The sequence below is a fragment of the Oncorhynchus masou genome, chromosome 31, assembly GCF_036934945.1.
Source record: "Oncorhynchus masou masou isolate Uvic2021 chromosome 31, UVic_Omas_1.1, whole genome shotgun sequence".
Lineage (NCBI taxonomy): Eukaryota > Metazoa > Chordata > Actinopteri > Salmoniformes > Salmonidae > Oncorhynchus > Oncorhynchus masou.
In genome coordinates, this window is record NC_088242.1 from 68054490 (window position 1) to 68078764 (window position 24275).

General features: G+C 41.8%; 1 protein-coding gene and 1 long non-coding RNA gene across 5 annotated transcripts; both read right to left on the reverse strand.

Annotated features, from left to right (window-relative positions):
* Positions 1-1858: 1858 nt before the first annotated feature.
* On the reverse strand, positions 1859-10584 carry bend7 (BEN domain containing 7). Of its 4 annotated transcripts, XM_064951755.1 has the most exons (10): positions 10266-10584; positions 8977-9054; positions 8419-8763; positions 7648-8129; positions 7428-7535; positions 7237-7354; positions 7002-7115; positions 6874-6918; positions 5378-5428; positions 1859-5246 (listed from the first exon to the last, which is right to left on the reverse strand). In XM_064951755.1, the coding sequence occupies exons 1-10, from the start codon at positions 10333-10335 to the stop codon at positions 5188-5190; spliced, it is 1470 nt and encodes a 489-aa protein (XP_064807827.1). In that variant the 5' UTR covers positions 10336-10584; the 3' UTR covers positions 1859-5187. The 4 variants fall into 4 exon arrangements, with proteins under 4 accessions (XP_064807827.1, XP_064807825.1, XP_064807824.1 ...); XM_064951753.1 differs by having other exon boundaries at positions 1859-5428; positions 6874-6915; XM_064951752.1 differs by having other exon boundaries at positions 1859-5428.
* A 2386-nt stretch (positions 10585-12970) lies between these two features.
* On the reverse strand, positions 12971-14004 carry LOC135525268 (uncharacterized). The gene is made up of 2 exons (XR_010453108.1): positions 13391-14004; positions 12971-13275 (listed from the first exon to the last, which is right to left on the reverse strand). It is a non-coding gene; the product is annotated as an uncharacterized LOC135525268 (long non-coding RNA).
* Between the last annotated feature and the right edge of the window lie 10271 nt (positions 14005-24275).

The window sequence follows — 24275 nt, forward strand, 5'->3', positions numbered from 1 at the left end:
TGCCTCTGAAGATAGCCTGACGAAAAATACATTCCTTTTTATTTCTTGTTTTACAACAGAATATTACATTTATTCGGCGTTGGGAGGTGCATAAAATAAATAGATGTACATGCGTCAGATTATATCGCAACGTGAGGAAAGTAATCACAACTGGGGAGTTTTTTTGATTAAGCACGAGCAAAAATACTATTTTGTCTGTGGCATGAGATCACAAAGGGTCCTTCACAAGGAGACTGGCGGTTTTACCTCCCCTTTAAAGAACCGCAGAGTCTGGCAATAAAAAGTCAACAATGGATTGTACCTTTAATTTAGTATTTTCCCTCCAATGTGATCCCTCACATCAGTAGTATTACATATGCTGTAATCTAGTTTACAGTATTCACAGTAGAAACAGTGCATGCGTAATGTTATATGATTGTACATTCAATGTTAAATTACCTCTGAATTCCAGTATATGTTCAGTAGGCTATCGGTTTTTTATAAAAACGTGTCATTAGTGTGTGGTTTTAACCATGTGGGAAAAGACTGATAACTTTGCAAATGAATGACTGAATGAATGATTTGCATTAATCGACTTGCTAAATGTATTTTTAATTAGGTCTTACAATTATACTCATAATATGTCAGCACAAAGGCATTGATGCATCTGGAACTACTGAATGGTGCTGATATGAGGGTTAAGCAATGGGAACATAAACTATAATTTATAGTAGACCATTCATAATGTCTAGGGGCACGTTCGAGTGGATCATTTTTGTAAAGTTGGTGACCATCTTTCAAAGTATATTGCATTATGGGGTTAAAAATGTCCGACTAGTGCCTACATGTCGACTGTATGAACTTTACAAAAATCATGTGATCAAAGGTTATTTAAGGTTTTGGTGGTGTTCCCCGGCTCAGATGTTGCATACCACATCAACCGCAGTTGGGCACAATATTGCTATAACATATGATGTGGTTAGCTAATACGTAACATATGAAGGTGTTTTAAGATCTGGCAGGCGTCAGCAACGTCTGAGAGGAACGGAACTTTGGACTGCAGTCGACTGCAAGTTTCTGCAGTTGTTACCAACTTCATCCTGCAGCCATCACCTGCATTGCGGGAGACTATTGCCAACCAATCATTACGGTGTTTTTGTTTGACCCACGCGAATGTGTCCAAAGACATGACTGAAACAGGAAACAACTTTGCCGTGATTCCTGTATACAGTGGATATGTACAAATGAATGTGATATTTGATGCTCTCTCACTGATTGATTGTACAATGTACACACATATGATTTCAGTTTGTGAGTGTGTGATGTAAGGGTTGGAGCCATGTTTATTTCGACATTACAAAGAGCCTTGCTGTTGGAAAACTACCTCAGTGTCCGACTTTCGGATGTTGCAGATACACCTTTCCCGACTTCATTCCGCAACTTTTGTCTACAGTCAGTTGCTTTCGCCTTACCACTCAAACGCACCCAAGATGTTTCCACCTGTCTGTGGTAAGGAGAGGAGGCATTTGATATGTTCCAACAGAACCAGAATGGTGTTGGGCTTCTGGCAAACACTAGGTGGAGAAAATCACTGTTTTAAAAATGTTTAAACATTCGATGATGTCATCGGGTAGAACTTTTTAACTTTGTATTGGTATTGTGCGGGAGATAATGAAAATTAGGTTGGAAAGTGGTGGAATTGCCCTTTAACTCAAACCATAATTTCACCCCAACACCTTGTACTTGCTCGTTATCAGTTCTGACAATCTCACTTGAACTCATGTTCATAATTCTAGCACGATACTTATATAATCAAAGGAGCTATCATTTAGTGTTTGCTCTCAAAGCAGCACTCATCATCAACTAAAACACAGTACCATCAGATCATATTTAGTTTAATATGTATTATACACAGTCAACTGTACATGTACACAAAGGAGCCTTACATGAAGGTGTTGGCAGGTGGCACAGTGAACACAAATAAAAACAGTACTGTCCTATTGGTCACATTAATAACATAAATGGCACTGAGGTGCATAGTGAGTGGCAGGTTAGAATGCCATTAAGACAACACATTACAGTCTACATGGTATACAAAACCATAACTATTTTAAAAGGCGCAATCCGTACATTTGAGGTTCATAAGTTCAAAGATGTCACCTGGAAGAGATGTTGTTTTTATTTTGTAGGACTGAGGGACTTTACAAGTGCAAAACAAAGAGTTACCAGGAAGTTATCCACCTTTGTTTTCAGATAAACAGTCATAAAGAGACAACAACCCTGCTGAAAAAAACAGCATAGACCAGCACAGACTAGTGACCAGCCTTCGTTGTGTTTTCGCTGGTGACCAGCAGTGTTGGGGTCAATTCCAATTGTATTTCAAATTCAATTCTCGAATTCACGCAGGAAGTACAGAATTTACTTGGAATTGCAGCAATCTTCAAACAACTTAATTTGATTTAAATAAGAATTTTGATTGTCTGAATTGGAATTGAACATGAACCTTGGAATGGAATTGGATTGGATTTAGACTGTCTGAATATGAATTGAATTGGAATTGAAGAACAAAACCATCCTTGGAAAATAAAAACATCCCAATGAATGGAATTGGAATTTAAAAAATGGTCAAACTTGAATTGTATTATAATTGTGCAATTTACATTTACTGGAGTTAATGCATTTAGCACACTGGGATATATGCAAATATGGGCAAATATCTGCATATATCCCAGAGTGCCAGTTAGTGAACATTGCAATTACCACCCGTGAGTCACCGTGACTGTGTTGGCTAGTGACAGAAACATGGTTTTGCATTTAATTCTTATCAAACCAGTAGCTTTCACCAAGTGAGTGCCTAAGTGAATATAGAATCCTTAAAATGTTACCCTTCATGACAATACATTACATACGGTATCATAAGGCTATACCTCAACAGCCTAGTTTTACCCTAACACAGTAGTCTGAAACTCCTGGTTTGCAGGCCACAACAGGCATGTCACATTATGCTGGCTTGCAAAGTGATATGTAATACCCAGCAATTGGAATTTTCAACCTGCATTTAGAATGACTGCCAAGGTAGGGAGAATTGGACAAAACTACCTAAACCAGGGATGGGCAACTTTGGGTCGGGATGGGGGCCACAAAAAATCTGAACTCATCATGAGGGGCCCACAGTGGCTTGCGGGTCTGCGTAACCACATCCATACCCACATATGCAGTCAAAGCCAGCCCTAACAGTGTCCCCGCTGGACAGGAGAAAAAAAACTGAAGTTAATTTCCTGAAATAATTTTTTGCCACTCTACATATTTTTCCATTGGGCATATAAAATATTTTACAATTTAACAGCTAACAGCAAATCTTCACATTTTTCCCTAGGATGGAGAGAAATGTTTGCAGTTTTTAATATGATATCTGAGGGAAAGTGATAAACAAAATCATGTAATTCAACCATGATTACTAAGTTTAGGTAGCTGGCTAGACTAATTTAGCAGTCTAAAAAATGTTGGTTGACATGGGCTAATTGAGTGACTGTCAGTTACCACATTTCCATCCAGTTTTAATGTGGGTAAAGTCATACCTTATTAAAAAAAATAATCACGTCAGCTGTGATGGAAACAGGTAGCTTCAGTACAATTTTATAAATGCTGACAGATCATTTGTTCGTTCGACATGGTGGAATCTTTTTGTGTTGGTAAAATTAACTATGCAAGGAGTTGTGTTGGAATCGCCTTCATGCGCAAATACTGATATGATAACCATCATTTCGAAGTAAACTTGGAGTCATGAGATGATATGGTGTGTAGTCCTCCCAATATGACTCGGGAAACCATGCAGTTTATTAGGCTACAGATCAAAAAGGTTATGATGAACTTCACAGGGTGGTGAAAGTGAACAGTGATATTGATGCACCTTTACAATAAATATTGAGGGTATTATTCAGGTGACATGATGATTGATGCTTGACTGCCATTTGACCCAAAAATATATTCTCGCTCTTATTCTTAATAATCTCATCATGTAGACCACCGCACAGCCTACCTGCACTGTATCTGCAAGCGTTTGGCTAGAGCGCACATGCCAAGGCCAGAGTAAATTCAAAAATATATACCTGCAATAAAGCATGCTGGGAAATATGATAGGTGTGGTTTTGAGTGTCAATGTTTTACTACAGACTAGAAATGATACAATCACGCTCAACTCTGGTTATTAACACCAAGGGGTTATTTTACACTGAGTGTTCGTTTAAAAAAAAAACGTGTTAATTTTATGGAGAGTGAAATTCCACTCTACATTTAGTATTTTTTGCATTACTTAGACAGACACATAGCATTAAGGGTGGAGTTGGATTTGAACCCTGGTCTATGGTGGGGAGGCACATTTGCTTGTTGCTGGGAGTGTTTCCCACATGACCTCCTTTCTGGATGATCCTCTAATTTCTAACATGAATCTTGTTTCGAACAAGATACGTGAAAAGGGATACGTGAAAATTTTGGCAATGAGCTACTTCCTTTATCTACTTCCCCAGAGTCAGATGAACTTGTGGATACCATTTTTATGTCTCTGGGTATCTGCTAGCATGTTTTTCAATGATCACCACTGTCCAAAACCCAGCAAAGGCTGGTCACCAGCGAAAAACACAACGAAGGCTTGTCACCAGCGAAAACACAATGAAGGCTGGTCACCAGCATAAACACAACAGATGCTGGTCTGTCAGCGAAAACACAGCGAAGGCTGGTCACCAGCAAAAACACAATGCAGGTAGGTCACCAGTGAAAACACAATGAAGGCTGGTCTGTCAGCATAACCAGCTAGCCCATGCTGGTCAGACCAGCTAGACCATGCTGGTCGTCCAGCATAACTAGCTAGACTTTGGTGGTCAGCCAGCAGAACCAGCTAGACTATACTGATCAGACTGGTGTGTGTGTGTGTATTTCTGTGTGCGTCTGTGTGTGTGCATGTGGTGTGCATATGTAAAACAAAGCAGTCCATGGAAACTAACTACATTTCACTAACCAACTTATTTTGGTCACTGTTCTGATTCTTTCTCTACAACCACAATACAATTTTGACATAGCTGTAAAAGAACAATACATCTTCCAAAATGGACTTTCTAAAGTGGCACAACGCATCAAGTTAGTGGAGCAACAAAGACATAAAGTACAGTGCGTTGTATCTTCATTGCAAGTTGTTGATTCACAGCACCGGAATCAATCAGTCACATTCTTCCCCACCTTAACCAAACATGCTGGCTTGTTGTAGTCACAGCCTACAGGACACATTTTCAATTAAAACAGTGTTATATCAAATGTAATTAAATTATCTAATTATAACCTGAGAGAGAGTGTGTGTGTGTGTGTGTGTGTGTGTGTGTGTGTGTGTGTGTGTGTGTGGTGTTACCTGTTGTTAGAAACTCCCTCTCCTCCTTCTCTCCAGACAGCTGAAGAGATTCTATTGCAAGAATATGATATCACCATAGTTATCAATTCACATTAAAAAATGTATTTATTTATTTAACCTTTATTTAACTAGGCTCCCGAGTGGCTCAGTGGTCTAAGGCACTGCATCTCAGTGCTAGAGGCATCACTACAAACCCTGGTTTGATTTCAGGCTGTATCACAGTTTTGTGTGAAGCAAACATACAGATGTTCAGCATTTACTACGATACTACTGTCAGTGGTGGAAAAAGTACCCTATTGTCATACTTGAGTAAAAGTAAAGATACCTAAATAGAAAATGACTCAAGTAAAAGTGAGTCACCCAGTAAAATTCTACTTGAGTAAAAGTCTGAAAGTATTAATTTTAAAATATACTTAAGTATCAAAAGGATAGCCAAAGGCCCACTCCAACACTCAGACATAATTTACAAATGCAGCATTTGTGTTTAGTGAGTCCGCCAAATCAGAGGCAGCAGGGATGAACAGGGATGTTTTCTTGATAAGTGTGTGAATTGGACCATTTTCCTGTCCTGTTAAGCATTCAAAATGTAAAGAGTACTTTTGGGTGTCAGGGAAATGTCTGCAGTAAAAACTACATTATTTTCTTTAGGGATGTAGTGAAGTAAAAGTAAAGTACAGATACCCCCAAAAAACTACTTAAGTAGTACTTTCAAGTATTTTTACTTAAGTACTTTACACCACTGACTACTGTTAATGTAGAGAGTTTGCTAGTCTCCAGTGTACTGCTGTTCTCATATGAGAGCTGCTGTTAAAGGGGGTGAGCTCAGTCCAATCTAACACAGTTCAGTACATCCTCTGGACAGTGTCCACATCCCCCACCCTAATGTTACAGAACTTCTGGACTGATACACAATGAGGTAATAGAGAACTACCGACAGAGAGAGGGAGAAAAGAGCAGGGTCGACAGAGAGGGAGGGAAGACAGAAACAGAGAGGGAGCGAGGGAAATAAGAAGAAAGAAAAAGTGCGAGAGAGATAAAGATGGGAGACATGAGAAATAGAGTAGAGGGATTGGTGAAAGAGCATAGGAAACAGAGGAGAGAGAAGGGGAGTGTGTGTGTGTGTGTGTGTGTGTGTGTGTGTGTGTGTGTGTGTGTGTGTGTGTGTGTGTGTGTGTGTGTGTGTGTGTGTGTGTGTGTGTGTGTGTGTGTGTGTGTGTGTGTGTGTGTGTGTGTGTGTGTGTGTGTGTGAAAGAGTAAGATGAAATAGAGAGGAGCAGGAGAGAGAGTAGCACCATGTGAAACAAATTAGCTGACATTTTGGGAGTCTGAGAAGTGAATGTCAAATGTCAGGGGGATCGCCTCACTTAAACATACCGGCCAAAGACAGAGCCATTACACCCAAGGTGTATAAACCAGGGACGGATGGGTGAGCGAAGGAGGGGAAGGGGTAATGGCAGGTGCAGCGACTGTTGTCATGTGTGTGCATATGTGTGTACCTGTGCGCGGTCTGTTGAAGATGTCCTGAGGGTCTGTAGCCTCTGCTGAGTCCACAAAACAACAGAGTTTCAGTAAGATACATTCTGAACCCACACACAAACACAAACACACACACACACACACCTACCTCTCTTTAGTCGTCTGCGGGCAAGTTTGATCTGGTCCTGTAGTATCTGGACCCAATCTCGAGGGCCTGGCAGCTTCTCTATTCTGTGAGCTGTGCAGTACTTCTCTGTAAACACTAGACACAGCACGGGAGATTTACAGAAAACCCAACAAAACAAGTAGATATTACATCTCTCTCGCTCCATGCCCGATCTCTCTCCACTCCACTCCACTCTCACCGTGTGTTTCTTTCCTACCTTTAATGGCTCCCACAATGTTCTGGTCCAGTCCTTTCCTTTGGTCGTTCAGACCTCTCTTCCTCTTGCCGTTGGGCAGTGAGTTAGCTAGCGTGGTGTCGTCAAAGAAGGCGCACACCTGTGACCAAGATGGTGTGTCAATCAACATAAATAAAGTGAATAAAGCCAGTGATAAGGTTAATAAGACCCACCAACTTCCTGAAGAGCAGGCTTCCAGAGCGTGTGTAGTTGACCAGGATTGAGTCCAGCTGGGCCTTGGGAATAAACACCTCATAGTCCTCCGCTAGACGCACCTCACTCTGGGGGAGAGAGAGAGAGAGAAAGAGAGGCATATTCTTCTCACAACAGAGACAGACAGACTGATAGTACACTACCCCCCCCACACACACACACACACACGCTGCACCATACCTCTGAGGATTGAGGAGCTTTGGGTTGTCTATAGTTAGGATTGTGTGTGTCGTCACCAGGGATGGGCTTGTTCTGCATGGACAGGGTTTGAATGGAGAGCTCGGGTGAGGTGGAGGTAGAGGGTGGGGCAGGGGTGTGCACAGGTCTCTCCAGCTCTCTGCTCCCCCTCTCCCTCCTTCCCCCGGACTCCAGGGGTACACAGGCAGGGGATGAGGGGGGGAGAGGGGGAACAGCTGCCCTCTTGCTGGGTGCGCTCAGTGGAGCAACCTTGTGGACAGGACGTCTCTTGCGGGGTCTGCGACGCGGAGCTGTAGGGACAGGGCAAGGGGGGCAGGGAGGGGCCCTGTGCTCCTGCTTCTCCTGGGAACCTTTCTGTGTCTGCATTAGCCTCCTCATGGTGCGTAGCTCCTGTAGAATGGCCTGTAAGGTGCTTTTACAGTTACACATACAGCAGGGAGCCTCTACCACTGCAGGAGCCACATCTGCACGGGAACACACAGACACACACATATACACACACGTGTCATTACATGGGACAAACATTTTGCCCAGGCAGCTCTGACACACCATGCCTCTGTCTGACTGTTTAAATGACACAAGCTTCTCCGCTGTCTGTCTGCCTTACCAGACAGGGACTGATAGAGGCCTCTTTATGATGTCACTGCTCTGTATAATGATGTGGCTGTCTGGTTCTGCAGACATTGTCTGGATGGAAGATAGGCCTTCTGCTCTCTAGACCTCATAAAGAGACCCCCCCCCCCCCCCCATTACCATTAGTTTTGACTGTGCCTTTGGTGGTTGTGTTGAGCATCCTCTGGGTCTTGGAGCGTGTGCCGTATTGGCCAGACCCCTGGCCGTTGGGGACTGGATTGGGTATAGACATGGGACTGGGCTCTGTTTCCCCTGCTGAGCTCCAGACACTGGTCTGGGGGTCCTCCAGGTCTGGGGGCAAAGCAGCCGGCTGCGCCCAGCTCAGGTGCTCCTCCTGGGGCTCCTGTTTGAGGCTGTTTCCCTCTGCCCCCACACGCTGGTACATCCGGCCGGCCTTGTCACTCAGCAAACGCATCATGCCTGTGATCTGTCTCTTAATCTCCACACCCTCATCACCCAACCAGGCTGGGGAGGAAAGAGAGGAGATAGAAAGAGAGGATGTGTGTGTGTGTGTGTGTGTGTGTGTGTGTGTGTGTGTGTGTGTGTGTGTGTGTGTGTGTGTGTGTGTGTGTGTGTGTGTGTGTGTGTGTGTGTGTGTGTGTGTGTGTGTGTGTGTGTGTGTGTGTGTGTGTGTGTGTGTATTTTTCCTGACTAAAATAAAGAGCATGAATATCATACCTTCTGGCATGGCAGTCTCTTTTGGTGCTCCATTGACATGTATATTGACGGCATTGTCAAAACTCCTTGCGTCAAAATCTGTGAAAATAAAAACACCAGAGATCTGTAATATCTAGGGTACAATCAGGGTAGTTTGGTGTAAATCCAAAATAATGACATTAAAATAAATAAAATTATGTTTGTATGACTGATGATAATATACATATGAGGGTTGACATACAATGAATGTACAAAACATTAGGAACACCTTCCTAATATTGAGCTGCACCACCTTTTCCCCTCAGAACAGCCTTAATTCATCGGGTCATGGACTACAAGGTGTGGAAAGTGTTCCACAGGGATGCTGGCCCATGTTGACTCCAATGCTTCCCACAGTAGTCTCAAGTTGGCTGGATGTCCTTTGGGTGGGGGACCATTCTTGATACACACAGGAAACTGTTGATTGTGAAAAAGCCAGCTGCATTGCAATTCTTGACACACTCAAACCGGTGTGCCTGGCACCTATACTCCTTTCAAAGACACTTCAATCTTTTGTCTTGCCCATTAACCCTCTGAATGGCACACATACAAAATCCATGTCTTAAATGTCTCAAGGATTAAACTTCCTTCTTTAACCTGTCTCCTCCCCTTCATCTACACTGAATGAAGTGGATTTAACAAGTAACATCAATAAGGAATCATAGATTTCACCTGGATTCCCCTGGTCAGTCTATCATGGAAAGAGCAGGTGTTCCTAATGTTTTGTTCACTCAGTGTATGTATGAAAACATTGCATTCCTCTGTCTAGGCCCACATCATACACTATGCTATGGTAATTATGTGGGCTGTGATGTAAACCAATGATTCTCCACCCTCCTCCCATTCAGCCCAGAATCCACCACCTGTGGGTGGTATTGTATGACGAAATCTTTCTCACTAAAAACACTCTCAGCTCTCAGAAAGATTATTCTCACTAGTTCACATAAAAGTGCCCTAAAGGCTAGACAAATACAAGAGTAAAACACATAAAAGAATATTATAATCATATTCTGTACAAAATCACTGATCCACTGCCTAAATGCTCTCTGGATTTTCTTAGTTCGTTGCGTTGGTTGAATTTCCTTTTTTAAATACTCACTCACCTATTTATTTTTTGTAAACCGTGACGAGTGAGTTATACATGCATAACAGGTACATACCTATGTACTGACGTAGCCATCTCTATCCTATTGTTTACAGTGTAGCACTGACTTGCTCACAGCGCCAGACGTTCACAGACAGACATACACGCAGTCTCCCGTATCCCCTACCTTGCTCTTGCTCGTGGACCAGTTTGAAGCTCTGAGATTTCCTTCTTCTTTTCCTCTCGCTAAACTCCATCTTTACAGGATCTGTGTGTTGAAGAGCCGGGGATGCCTCATCAGAAAGCGAAGCGCGCAGTGCATCCGCACACAGAAGATCACTGACCGTCTGCCCTAATAATGCTCCGTTAAAATTCGCCTTCAAGATCTTTTATAGTTCCATCAAACATTCACTCTGTAAAAGCTCTTCAAATAATAACTGGGGAACTAATTATTGTTTTTCATCACAGTCATCTTTTAAATGGGTTGTCCTCAGAGGGCTGTCCGTTTTTTGGCTATGTAAATAAATAAATGACTTAATTCTTACAAATTCGTCACATCTATGCCTTTGCGCCACCTGATGGTCGCAACAATCCAGTTCTCTGCTATATTCTGGACTGGAGGGTCAACACTTAAATGATAATGCCCGAGACGCCGGCTTCGTCTCCGGCCTAACAACACCAGTGCCAATATATTCTTTAAACAGCGGCTTCTCGGGCATTATCACTTAAATAACAATTGAAAATATTAATAGGATTGAGAAAATAGAATAGCTACATCAATATATTCTATTCTATATTCTGTTGGCAATAGAGTATTGTTCTGTCTTGTGATGTAAATTATTTTACAAGACTTGATTATTCAGTCTTAATAACACATTCTTAATTTCATATTATTATTATTTTATTTTTCAACACTGTTGGCTCCTGCTACATTAGGTAAGAGTTTTGGTGAACAATGTGGCTGCGGTTTCGGATTTTCTGGAACCCGATTTGGCTAATTATACATATATTTCTGCACGTGGGTGATTCTTATGTAGCTATTGCCTAGCTAGAAACAAGTACTTGGCCCAATCGTGGCCCTATTCTGGCGAGCCAGAACTGATTTAATCAGTCGAATCCGGGTGCCATATTGAATGACTGCCCAGAATCGGGTTGATTCTGTCTTCCATAACTTTTTTTTGTATTGTTTATTTACCTAGGTAAGTCAGTTAAGAACAAATTGTATTTACAATGACGGACAAACCCTAACCCTGAAGAAGCTGGGCCAATTGTGCGCTGCCGTATGGGACTCCCAATCAAGGCCGTTATGATACAGCCTGGAACCAGGGTCTGTAGTGACGCCTCTAGCACTGAGATGCAGTGCCTTAGACCACTGCGCCACTCTGGAGTCGGTATCTTGCCAGAATCCCATCAGAAGTGTACCAATGCAAAGTCATATTAATACATTCATATTAATTATTAATATTACCCATCCACCCCCTCAAAGTCGGCATGGTGTTGGTCCAGTTGACGACACTCAATGCTGACTCTCAGCTGATCATGCCTTCACCCAACCGAGTGTGGCCTGAGTCCTGGTGCTAGCTGGGTGCCCAAGTAGGTGCTCAGTGCACCCACTGCTCAGCTACCTCTTCCCCTTATTGACACGGAGGGGGAAACTTCATGTTGTACACTAAATATATGGTCAACATGTTCGATATATGCATTCCATGGCTCAAGCGTGATTTTTTCTCATGTTGTAGCCTACACAAAATACATGATAATGTTCGTACAAACTTTATTGTAACAGTATATTTAGGCAAGAATATCAAACACAAGCAAGACACATACAGGCAGTCAAAATAGCGATGATTTTCTATACGATTTTATTTCGGTATTACTGGGCTACATTGTGAAGCAATAAGGCATATGGCCTATTTACCACAGCTAAGGGAGTGCCTGGATGCATCCCTTAGCCGTGGTATATAGGCCATATACCATTAACACCCGAGGTACCTTTATAAACCGGTTGCCAACACAGTATGGCAAGGAACTACACATCTAAATTGAAAATGTTGCTTTAATAAATCAATTCCGCCAGAAAAAGTAGTCCGGACAAAAGTCTCATTACTATGCAACAATCACAGGCTAGCTAGCAAGCTTACATTAAATGTAGGAAAAAAAACGAGCATTAACGCCACTTCTAAAGTGACCAACACATTCAAATGATTTATTCATGTCGATCTGAATGTTGCTATTTATTGTGTACAAATGAAAAAAATGGTCCTATGTTATCGTTTGTTGTTGGCTCCACGCTGCTGGAAATGGAAGCTGTTAGCTGGGGGAGCTGCTTGCTGTGCTGTCTGAGAATAATGCTTCCAGATTTGGCCTCCAGTATTTTTGAAGAGAGATTGCGAATCTGTGTCCTCTTGACAAAGTATTCCTCGCGCCTATAGTCAAGCAACCGCACAGGCGATTTTAGCATGTATATCTGGATGGCAAAGCCACTACACAACACATGAATTGTATTATAACGGTGACAAACAGTGCCCACAAACTGGTAGGGCCTACATAAAGCTGTCCCAACAGCAGAGTCCCAACACATTCCTACTGCTAAACCTGGCTTTCAGCTGAGCCTTATCTGGCAGCGAAACAGTTCATTCAGCCTCATTTAATGCCTTTAAAAAAGGCATAGCTGATATGGCAGACTTGCTGAAACAAATGTGGTTTCTACTGACAATTGAGATGTACAAATTATGGTATAAGAGTATAAGACTACACGCTGATGAGAAGCAACCCGTAATTTCGATTAAGACGTTCACGTATTTTCTACTGCCAATCACACCACCACAGAAAGCACTGCGCGAGGCTGAAACGCCTGCATTTTTGAGCTGCCTTACGCAAGAAAGCAATATATCATGTTTGTATGCAGGCTTTATTAACTCAAATACAGTTTTATTGTTACATTGTTTGCAAACTGATATAACATATTAATGCCAAAATAACAAGCAAAACAGGCAAGCCCCGCACCCCCTAAAAAAAGTGTGTCGCTCAAAACAGGTGGTGCTGCCCCACCTGTCCTGAATTACGGGTCGCCATTGATCATCCGACCGTTTCTGAATCACGGTGGTTCGGAGGCAGTGGTTTGTTTAAATCTGCGACGGGACAGCTATTTTGCAGGGGTGAGGGTGGTCACTCCCATCGGCTCGTCTTTTGTGTACCTGAAACATATAATGCAAAATAACGTGAACTAATAGTTAGGCCTACAACACTACCGGTTATATTGTCAGGGTACGTTAGAATGATTTAACTAGCTAGCGTTAACAGTTAACTTACATATGTATCAGTTCACTGGTGGGCAGCTTTGTTGAGCCCCTCTTTCTTCAACTTTTTCATTATGCCGACAGACACATTGTTTGTTGCTCGTTGTGAATTTGGTGTCCTTCTGTCTACTCCATTCCAGACTAAGGGGGTCGTTGATATGTCGGTTCAAACCAGCTCAGAGTCCAGTGTAACGTTAGCTGCTAATCCTATATTATTCGCCATACATGTTTCTCACAAAACCATGAAAGTATCATAGAATAACGTTCGGTTCCGTTTTAGTTGTATTCCCAAACTCACAATGTATCCCATGTTCTGCACACCAGTCAGTGAAGCAGGCAAGTGCCCATTTAGTTTGTTTCGGTATCTATCAAGTTGATCGAAAGGCTTATTTTCTACATCGGCATGTCGAACTATTGTTGATGTTGCCATTTTATCGACGTGAAAAGGCGCAACGATATCAAGGTGACAAACCTAAACAGTCATAGTCATGTTATACGGTCTCACACACAGCTAAATGCTGTTTTAGCCAATCAGCATCCAGTATCCAAATATGCGTGACCAATACTTATTTCTAGGCAATGTAGTGAACTATAGCCTAATCATATGTAGGAAGTAAATGTCCTAGGAAAGCTAACTGCCCCGTGCTTCTCCGCCCATGCATAGGCAGCCTACTCTATTTCATTGAGACCACACATATACTAGGGCACTTGATCTCGCACGCCCAACGAGGAGAGGTAGGCTACTTACTTTAACTTGAAGCAGCGAATTCTGATTGTGTGAATAATTTGACAAAGATGTGCTTTTAATACAACAGGTAGGCTAACGCATACAAAGCAGAAAGACGAACATTTTCAAATAATCTATGGGACAACAATATATTTGAATCGCAAAATTGCCCGCTCCCAACTGCAGCATGAAAAATGCCAACCATGCCGCAATGATCTCTGTCGGGAACCGCAGGTACTACAGCCCTCTACTACTGTGGCCCTAAAATAGGCAAACAACCTTTCAAAAATAATAGGCTGCTAAATTTGGTAAAAGGCTTCAAAATATTTAAGGCCTATGAAGTTTAGTAAAATGCTAGAACATATTTCAGAGTCCTGCAAATTTTGGTAAAAGGCAGCAAAATATGTCGGCCTGCTAGTTTATTGAAATGCTGCATAATATTTCAAAGGCCTGCAAAATTTGGTAGAAGTCATGCAAAATATTTTAAAGGCCTGCAAAATGATTTATAGGCCAGCAAAATATTTCAAAGGCTTTAAGAAGCATTTGACAATGGTCTGAGTACATGTGTTTTGTTCATAAATCACTCTTGGGTCATCCCCAGAGAACACAGTTTGAAAATCCACTTTCTCAGTGAGGCAAAAACGGCAACAAGGACGAGCACTAAATGATTCCACAAAACCAAAACAGGCAATGTTTACCAAGATTATCTCCAGTTACTTGGACAATTACTGCCATGTATTTTTTTATTTCACCTTTATTTAACCAGGTAGGCTAGTTGAGAACAAGTTCTCATTTGCAACTGCGACCTGGCCAAGATAAAGCATAGCAGTGTGAACAGACACAGAGTTACACATTGAGTAAACAATAAACAAGTCAATAACACAGTAGAAAAAAAAAGGTCTATATACATTGTGTGCAAAAGGCATGAGGAGGTAGGCAAATAATTACAATTTTGCAGATTAACACTGGAGTGATAAATGATCAGATGGTCATGTACAGGTAGAGATATTGATGTGCAAAAGAGCAGAAAAGTAAATAAATAAAAACAGTATGGAGATGAGGTAGGTAAAATTGGGTGGGCTATTTACCGATGAGACTATGTACAGCTGCAGCGATCGGTTAGCTGCTCAGATATCAGATGTTTGAAGTTGGTGAGGGAGATAAAAGTCTCCAACTTCAGCGATTTCTGCAATTCGTTCCAGTCACAGGCAGCAGAAAACTGGAACGAAAGGCAGCCAAATGAGGTGTTGGCTTTAGGGATGATCAGTGAGATACACCTGCTGGAGCGCGTGCTACGGGTGGGTGTTGCCATCGTGACCAGTGAACTGAGATAAGGCGGAGCTTTACCTAGCATGGACTTGTAGATGACCTGGAACCAGTGGGTCTGGCGACGAATATGTAGCAAGGGCCAGCCGACTAGAGCATACAAGTCGCAGTGGTGGGTGGTATAAGGTGCTTTAGTGACAACGGATTGCACTGTGATAAACTGCATCCAGTTTGCTGAGTAGAGTGTTGGAAGCTATTTTGTAGATGACGTCGCCGAAGTCGAGGATCGGTAGGATAGTCAGTTTTACTAGGGTAAGTTTGGCGGCATGAGTGAAGGAGGCTTTGTTGCGGAATAGAAAGCCGATTCTGGATTAGTCAGGCATGCAGGTGCAGGCAGCGAACGGTTGAAAAGCATACATTTGGTTTTACTAGCGTTTAAGAGCAGTTGGAGGCCACGGAAGGAGTGTTGTATGGCATTCAAGCTTGTTTGGAGGTTAGATAGCACAGTGTTCAAGGACGGGCCGGAAGTATATAGAATGGTGTCGTCTGCGTAGAGGTGGATCAGGGAATCGCCTGCAGCAAGAGCATTGATATATTGATATATTTATTGATTTATTGATATATACAGAGAGTATACGACCACTGCAGAAGGGAACTTCAATACCCTCAGTCTCAAGCACTTTCAAATCACTTACTATTGGCTTAAGAATGGAATCAAATCCATGCCTTTTAAGGTCCTGATATGGAAGAGTGCACATAAGGGAATATTTACCAAAATGTAATTAAACTTTGGGGTAAAATTATTCAAAGAAAAACTCAGCAAAAAAAGAAACATCCTCTCACTGTCAACTGCATTTATTTATGAACATAAGATTCAACAACTGAGACAATGAAGCTAGCTACATTGAGTACTGCAGTGCATCTCCTCCTCATGGACTGCACCAGATTTGACAGTTCTTGCTGTTAGACGTTACCCCACTCTTCCACCAAGGCACCTGCAAGTTCCCGGACATTTCTGGGGGGAATGGCCCTAGCCATCACACTCCAATCCAACAGGTCCCAGACGTGCTCAATGGGATTGAGATCCGGGCTCTTCGCTGGACATGGCAGAACACTGACATTCCTGTCTTGCAGGAAATCACGTACAGAACGAGCAGTATGGCTGATGGCATTGTCATGTTGGAGGGTAATGTCAGGATGAGCCTGCAGGAAGGGTACCACATGAGGGAGGAGGATGCCTTCCCTGTAACACACAGTGTTGAGATTGCCTGCAATGACAACAAGCTCAGTCTGATGTTGTGACACCGTCCCAGACCATGACAGACCCTCCACCTCCAAATCGATCCAGCTCCAGAGTACAGGCCTCGGTGTCACGCTCATTCCTTCGACGATAATTGCGAATCCAACCATCATCCCTGGTGTGACATAACCGCAACACCGAAGAACACTTTTTGCCAGTCCTGTCTGGTCCAGCGACGGTGAGTTTGTGACCATAGGTGGCGTTGTTGCCAGTATGTCTGGTGAGGACCTGCCTTATAACAGCCCTACAAGCCCTCAGTCCAGCCTCTCAGCCTATTGCGGACTGATGGAGGGATTGTGCATTCCTGGTGGAACTCGGGCAGTTGTTGTTGCCATCCTGTACCTGTCCCGCAGGTGTGATGTTCAGATGTACCGATCCCTGTGCAGGTGTTGTTACACATGGTCTGCCACTGCGAGGACGATCAGCTGTCCGTCCTGTCTCCCTGTAGCGCTGTCTTAGGCGTCTCACAGTACGGACAGGCCTCTTTAGTGTCCTAAGTTTTCATAACTGTAACCTTAATTGCCTACCATCTCTAAGCTGTTAGTGTCTTAACGACCATTCCACAGGTGCATGTTCATTAATTGTTCATTGAACAAGCATGGGAAATGGTGTTTAAACCCTTTACAATGAAGATCTGTGAAGTTTTTTTGATTTTTACAAATTGTCTTTGAAAGACAGGGTGCTGAAAAAGGGACGTTTCTTTTTTTGCAGCGTTTATATACCTCCCAACTCGTGAATACCCTTTTTTGATCCCAATGGATTAGCAGTGTCAAAGTCATCATAAAATAGTTGAATTTGCAATGCATTTTTCTCTTTAGAAAAGAGAGGATGTCTCTTCATTTACATGTAAGACCGGTCGCTTTAGCTTGACTCTCTCTCTTGAACTGTTTCTTCCATGGAAGTTACAAAACTATTTATAGTCTGACCTACACCTGCAGTTGTGCAATAGCAGACGCACACATATCAAGTGTGTTCTTGTTAGATATTGGTACCACATGCTTACAACTAGAACTTGAAGGAAAATCAGCATGACTTGGCTGATTATCAACTGCTGTATTATCATCCAAGTTAGTGTAACAAAATTTGATAGTGCCGTGTTCAAATGCTTCCTAAAGCCTGAAAATGTACCAAATACTCAACATTAATCTGCTTGACCACATTTTAGTCTAAGAGTTCTAACAGGGAACATTCCATGCATCAACTTGAGATGCCTCACGAGCAAGTTGGTACTTCCATGACAAGCTTGGCAAACAAAACATATCATCATAACTTAAATTGGCATTAGTGCAGGAGTCTAGCTCTGAGCTCAGAAACCATTGGAGTCACCTTAACCTACCCAATGTCTATGTTGTACACAGTTGTCTGTATGAAGGTGTACATGTTGCGCAGCATTGTACTGTAAGCAGTACCAAAAACAAAGTGAGTCTTAAAGCTCTTCGAAGGCACCAAGATGATGAAGTAAGCATGAAAGCTGCTCTTCCTGGTCCCGAATGCAAGAAGATATGGTTGGCGGCTCTGGTCAATCGCGTCAAGGTGCTCCTGGATACTGGTTCCTGCCTAAAGACAACAAAAATGAACACCATCATTAGTTCATCATAACGACTGCAGCACTGTCCATGAATAAGAATACCAATACAAACCTTTTGGAATATCACAAGATGCTGTTCAGCTTGGGATTCAGACATCATGCCTTGTCTTTTGTGGCCTTGTGATGAAGGAATAATCAAATGGAGCAGGAGAAGGATGGAGGAAAGGTCACCGTTCCATCCTAAACAAAGAAGAGATCCTGATTTAAAATGGTAAATTCCATCATCAGTGACACTAACATTTCAGAGTTACTTGAAATATAAATTATGATCATCTAACAATCAGCATTCGTGTCAGCTCCCTCATCAACTGCAAATTCTGCTATCTGGATCAGCTCCTGAAGTTCAGCTCCCTGAGTGGCCTTGCTTAGGGTCTTGCTTAGCATGATGATATTTTGCTTGAATGTAGTTGGCCACCTCTCCAAAAACTTGGCTGATGTCCCCTCTCCAAACAGCAGCACAAAATCCAATTCAATCTGAAACAAATAAGACAAAGAACAAAACATTTGTTTTGTGCAAGTCAATTTCTTTCTCACAAAACATTCAATTTTAACCTCAGAGTTGAGTAAATCACCAGCCTATACATTAATTGAACTACTATTACAGAAGTGTTGTTTTTGTTTAAATTTACTGGCATCTAGCAATTTATACAACTTAAAACTGTTTTTTTTTAAGTCTTAAAAGCTCTTCACATCCAGAAAGCGTGGAAATTTGGTTAGGAGGGTAGAGCATTTACTCGGGTCGTGGGTCATCTTCTTCCTGTACTCAAAGGTCAATTTCATCTTCTGTTTCTACATCAGAAGAATGCTTCACAAGAGAAACCGGTCTTCACTCAGGGTAGCCAAAGTGGATGGACTGGACTCCCTCTCAGCAGTTGGTCCTCCATAGTATAGTTGAGTGGGCCGTTTCTCAGATGAAGCAAAAATCCTCTGAATGGTTTTGATTCCATACGAGAGGTACCCTTCTCCACCATTAGGGTCATAATAATGTTCCTTAAGAAAATGACTAATCTTACTAATCTTGAAAGAAAAAACAAATAACCAAGTCCCATTTGCTCAGACACCATACCAGACGAATTAAACACAGATGTGCTTTAACAGTTGAAATCTATACTTACATATCCATTTGTGGTGTAGGGATCCTTCAGGTATGGGAACAAGGAGATGATGCAAACGTTTTTCCTCACACTGCGCGGTGGTGATGTCCTGACAATATAATGTTATGTTTAGGCGGCAATCAGAATCTCCACAAGCAGAATTGGTCCCCAGTCAGCTAAATATCAGGAGTGATTTTTGTATCAGTATCATGCCCATCGAGTTTAATACAAGAGAATTCTTCTACCAATAGCAGTGGGTGGTCAGCAGTAGCCTAACCAATTATGTGACTGAGATACTGATATAGAAGTCATTTTTAACATTCAGCAGATATGGGAGCAAGTAATGCTCAACAATCCTCATTATGAATCTTTCCTTTAAACTTACCCATAAGTCTCATCGCTGAAACAAGAATGTTGATCATCTTTCGTCTGGTGCAGACAGTCAGGTTTTTAGTTTTGAAGTATTTCTTGATGACACCCTCTCCACCAGACTTTTTTTCTTCAGTATGCTCTCTATTAGCTTTGATGGCAAGTGAATTGAAGAATGAATTACAAACATACTTTTTTTGCTTCTTCATCAGATCTTTGATGCTGTCGTGTACTGTACTTTTCTTTACTCTACTGTTCTGTACAGTATATAGTGCTGGGAATTGCCAGGGACCTCACGATATGATATTATCGTAATACTTACAATGCCTTCAGAAAGTATTCATACCCCTTGACTTATTCCATATTTTGTTGTGTTACAGCCTAAATTCAAAATGGATTAAACTGATGTTTTTCTCACCCATCTACACACAATAACCCCGTAATAATAAAGTGAAAACATGTTTTTTGAAACTGTACAGAAATATCTCATTACATCATTATTAACACCCCTGGGTGAATACATGTTAGAATCACATTTGGCAGCGATTACAGCTGTGAGTCTTTCTGGGTAAGCCTCTAAGGGCTTTGCACACCTGGATTGTACAATATTAGCACATTATTCTTGTAAAAAGTATTCAAGATCTGTCACTGAACCAGGTTTTCCAGTGACCACCATGATTGAACATACAATAATATAAGAGTGGTACTCAGTGATGTGTTGTGTTGGATTTGCCCCAAACATAACTTTGTATACATTTTTTTAACACATTTTTTCCAGTTTTATTTTAGTGCCTTATTGCAAACAGGATGCATGTTTTGGAATATTTGTATTCTGTACAAGCTTCCTTCTTTTCACTCTGTTATTTAGATTAGTATTGTGGAGTAACTACAATGTTGTTGATCCATCCTCAGTTTTCTCTGCCATTAAAGGTATACTTCCAGATTTAGGCGATGAGGCCTTTTATCTACTTCCCCAATGTCAGATGAACTAGTGGACACCCTTTTTATGCCTGTTTCCAGTAGAAAGGAAGTTAGTTTCGTGAGCCAATGCTAACTAGCTTTAGCGCAATGACTGGAAATCAATACAGTAGGTACAGTGCATTTGAAAAGTATTCAGACCCCTTCCCCTTTTCCACAATTTTTGCAAATGTATTAAAAATAAAAAACTTACATCACATTTACATTAGTATTCGGACCCTTTACTCAGTACTTTGTTGAAGCACCTTTGGCAGCGATTACAGCCTCAAGTCTTCTTGGATATGACGCTACAAGCTTGGCACACCTGTATTTGGAGAGTTTTTACCATTCTTCTCTGCAGATCCTCTCAAGCTCTGTGAGGTTGGATGAGGAGCGTCGCTGCACAGCTATTTTCAGGTCTCTCCAGAGATGTTTGATTTGGTTCAAGTCCAGGGTCTGGCTGGGCCCTTCAAGGACATTCAGAGACTTGTCCCAAAGCCACTCATGTGTTGTCTTGGCTGTGTGCTTAGGGTCGTTGTCCTGTCAAAGCTGGGACCGAGAGACTGAAAAACAGCTTCTATCTCAAGGCCATCAGACTGTTAAATAGCCATCACTAGCACATTAGAGGCTGCTGCCCTATATAGACTTGAAATCATCACTGACCACTTTAATAATGTTTACATATTTTCAATTATTATTATGTATATACTGTATTCTATCCTATTCTACTGTATCTTAGCCTATGCTGCTCTGACATTGCTCAGCCAAATATTTATATATTCTTTATTATTCCATTTCTTTACTTTAGATTTGTGTGTATTGTCGTGAAATTGTTAGATATTACTGCACTGTTGGAGCTAGAAACACAAGCATTTCGCTACACCCGCAATAACATCTGCTAAACACATGTATGTGACATATACAATTTGATTTGATTTGATGTATGAGGAACTTGGTTTGTTATGATACTTGACATCTGTGAATAGACCAGAAGAGGGCAGCAGTTACTCACAAGTCTGCCAATTCATTCCAGTAGATCTGGCGTGTAATCATAGTTTCTAACATTCTACAACAGTTCCAAAGATTTGCCGGCCCTGGGCATAAGTGACAAGCGGTCACTTATGGCCCCAAACCGCTAGGGCACCCTAAAGCAAAAGAAAGTATTCAAAAATATATTCCTACATTTGGTAGTGCAGCAGTTTTTCTCTTGTAATGTCAGTTACTGACAGTCACTCGATGTGCCCATGTCAGCTAATGTTTAGTCTAGCCAGTTACAGTATCTACACCTTGTAGTAATCCTAGCCCAATTACTGACCAGACATACAGGGCATGTGCCCAGGTGTCCTGACCTCCAGAGGGCCCCCAATGATTTTGTTTGTCACTCTCACTCATATAACATATGACCATAAGAAAATGTGTAAAATTGTAGGAAATGTGATTTTAAACTGCAAATTGTTCTGTCTGCCTCATAGCACAATGAGTAGAATTACATGAAATTAGCTTTAAAGCCACAACATATATTAAGTGTGAAATTGCTTTCTGTTACTACACAATTGCAGGACAATAGGCCAACAATACTTTGCAATGATTTGTGAAAAATGTACACTGACTATGTACTGTATGTGTAACCATACAGCACTCATACGATACAACAATCTAATTACATGTATGTGGAATTACCATGGTGTCTTCCTCTGTTCTTTTCTTTTATTAGTCTGTTCTCCGGCTGTCAGATTACACATCACTGTTGTATTGTATGTAGGGACGCAACTTTGGTTTTAGAAGTGTGGGGAACATAATTTGGTGGGGGGGTCTGGGGACCTCCCATTTTTGGCGGCATCTAAAGCTAATTTCTTACATTTCTAAACAATCCTAAATGACTCATGGTCCTTCTAGCCATCTCCTTTCAGAACAACATAAAGTCAACAAAAATGCCCAGTCATGAAGCTAGATAAGAGATCATTATTAAATATGTTTAAGTGATTGGTAAGACTGAGCTAAATCAATGATAATTCAATAATCAATATTGTGTTGCACCTTTAAAAGTCTTTACTTTATTTGTGGGAGGTGTTTATTTGTTAGGCTTATTGCCTAACAAATAAACACCTCCCACAAATAAAGTAAAGACTTTTAATTGTCTTTAAGACATCCTCTATATCAAATTTCAGCTAGACCGCCCAGCCAGTTCGAGCCGCCTAAACGCCCAACCCCCACCAGTCTAATCAAATAACTCTCTCAAACACAACTTCCTTCCCATATTTTTTGTTTATGTTACAAGGAAAGGTTTGGAAAACACACAGAAACAGTACACCCTCCATATAATTCATGTCATAGGCCTGTACAGTACTGTAGAGCTCTGTTTACCTGCACACAATATAGCTGGGTCACCCCATCCTGTCCCTAGGGGTCCATGGCCCTGCAGCACTCTAACTCAACACACCCCACTCAGCTTTAGGATCTTAGTGTAACATTCATTATTGGTTTCAGGTGTATTAGGCTAAGGCCAGAGTGTCAACCAACAGTACAGCAGACCCCCAGGGCCAGGACTGACCATCCCAGCAGCTAGGAATTGCTTAAATAGGTATCTCCCATGACGTAGGCATGTTTTCAATACAAACTCCTTTTGTCGTTGTCAAGGTGTGGGTCTATGGTGCATTGGAAGTCAGGCGCAGGAGAGCAGAGATGAGTGGACAAGGCACTTTACTGAGGCAGCACTAAGTACAAAAATAACAAAGTACAGGCTGTCAAAAAGCACGGGTGTAAAATATAACCCGGCGCAAACCAGCCGGAAGAGTGCCAACCTGACAAATAAACAATACACACACAGACATGGGGGGAACAGAGGGTTAAATACACAACATGTAATGAGGGAATGAATACCAGATGTGTGGGAAAACAAGACAAAACAAATGGAAAATGAAAGGTGGATCGGCGATGGCTAGAAGACCGGTGACGTCGACCGCCGAACCCACGCCCGAACAAGGAGAGGGACCGACTTCAGCGGAAGTCGTGACAGTCGTACTGTATTCCATATTTTTATTGTCTCAGCCTCCAGTATTTATGCTGAGATTGTATTGATTTATTTAATTTTTATTTCACCTTTATTTAACCAGGTAGGCCAGTTGAGAACAAGTTCTCATTTACAACTGCCACCTGGCCAAGTTAAAGAGTTACACATAAACAAATGTACAGTCAATAACACAAAAGAAAAATCTATGTACAGTGTGTGCAAATGTAGAAGAATAGGGAGGTAAGGCAATAAATAGGCCATAGTGGTGAAATAATTACAATTTAGCATTAACACTGGAGTGATAGATGTGCAGATGATGAAGTGCAAGTAGAGATACCAGGGTGCAAAAGAGCAAGACGATAAGTAACAATATGGGGATGAGGTAGTTGGGTGTGCTATTTACAGATTGGCTGTGTACAGGTACAGTGAACAGTAAGCTGGTCTGACAGCTGATGCTTAACGTTAGAGGGAGATATATGACCGCAGCAGAGAACTGGAAGGAAAGCCGGCCAAAGTAAGTGTTGGCTTTGGGGAAGACAAGTGAAATATACCTGCTGGAGCACATACTATGGGTGGGTATTGCTATG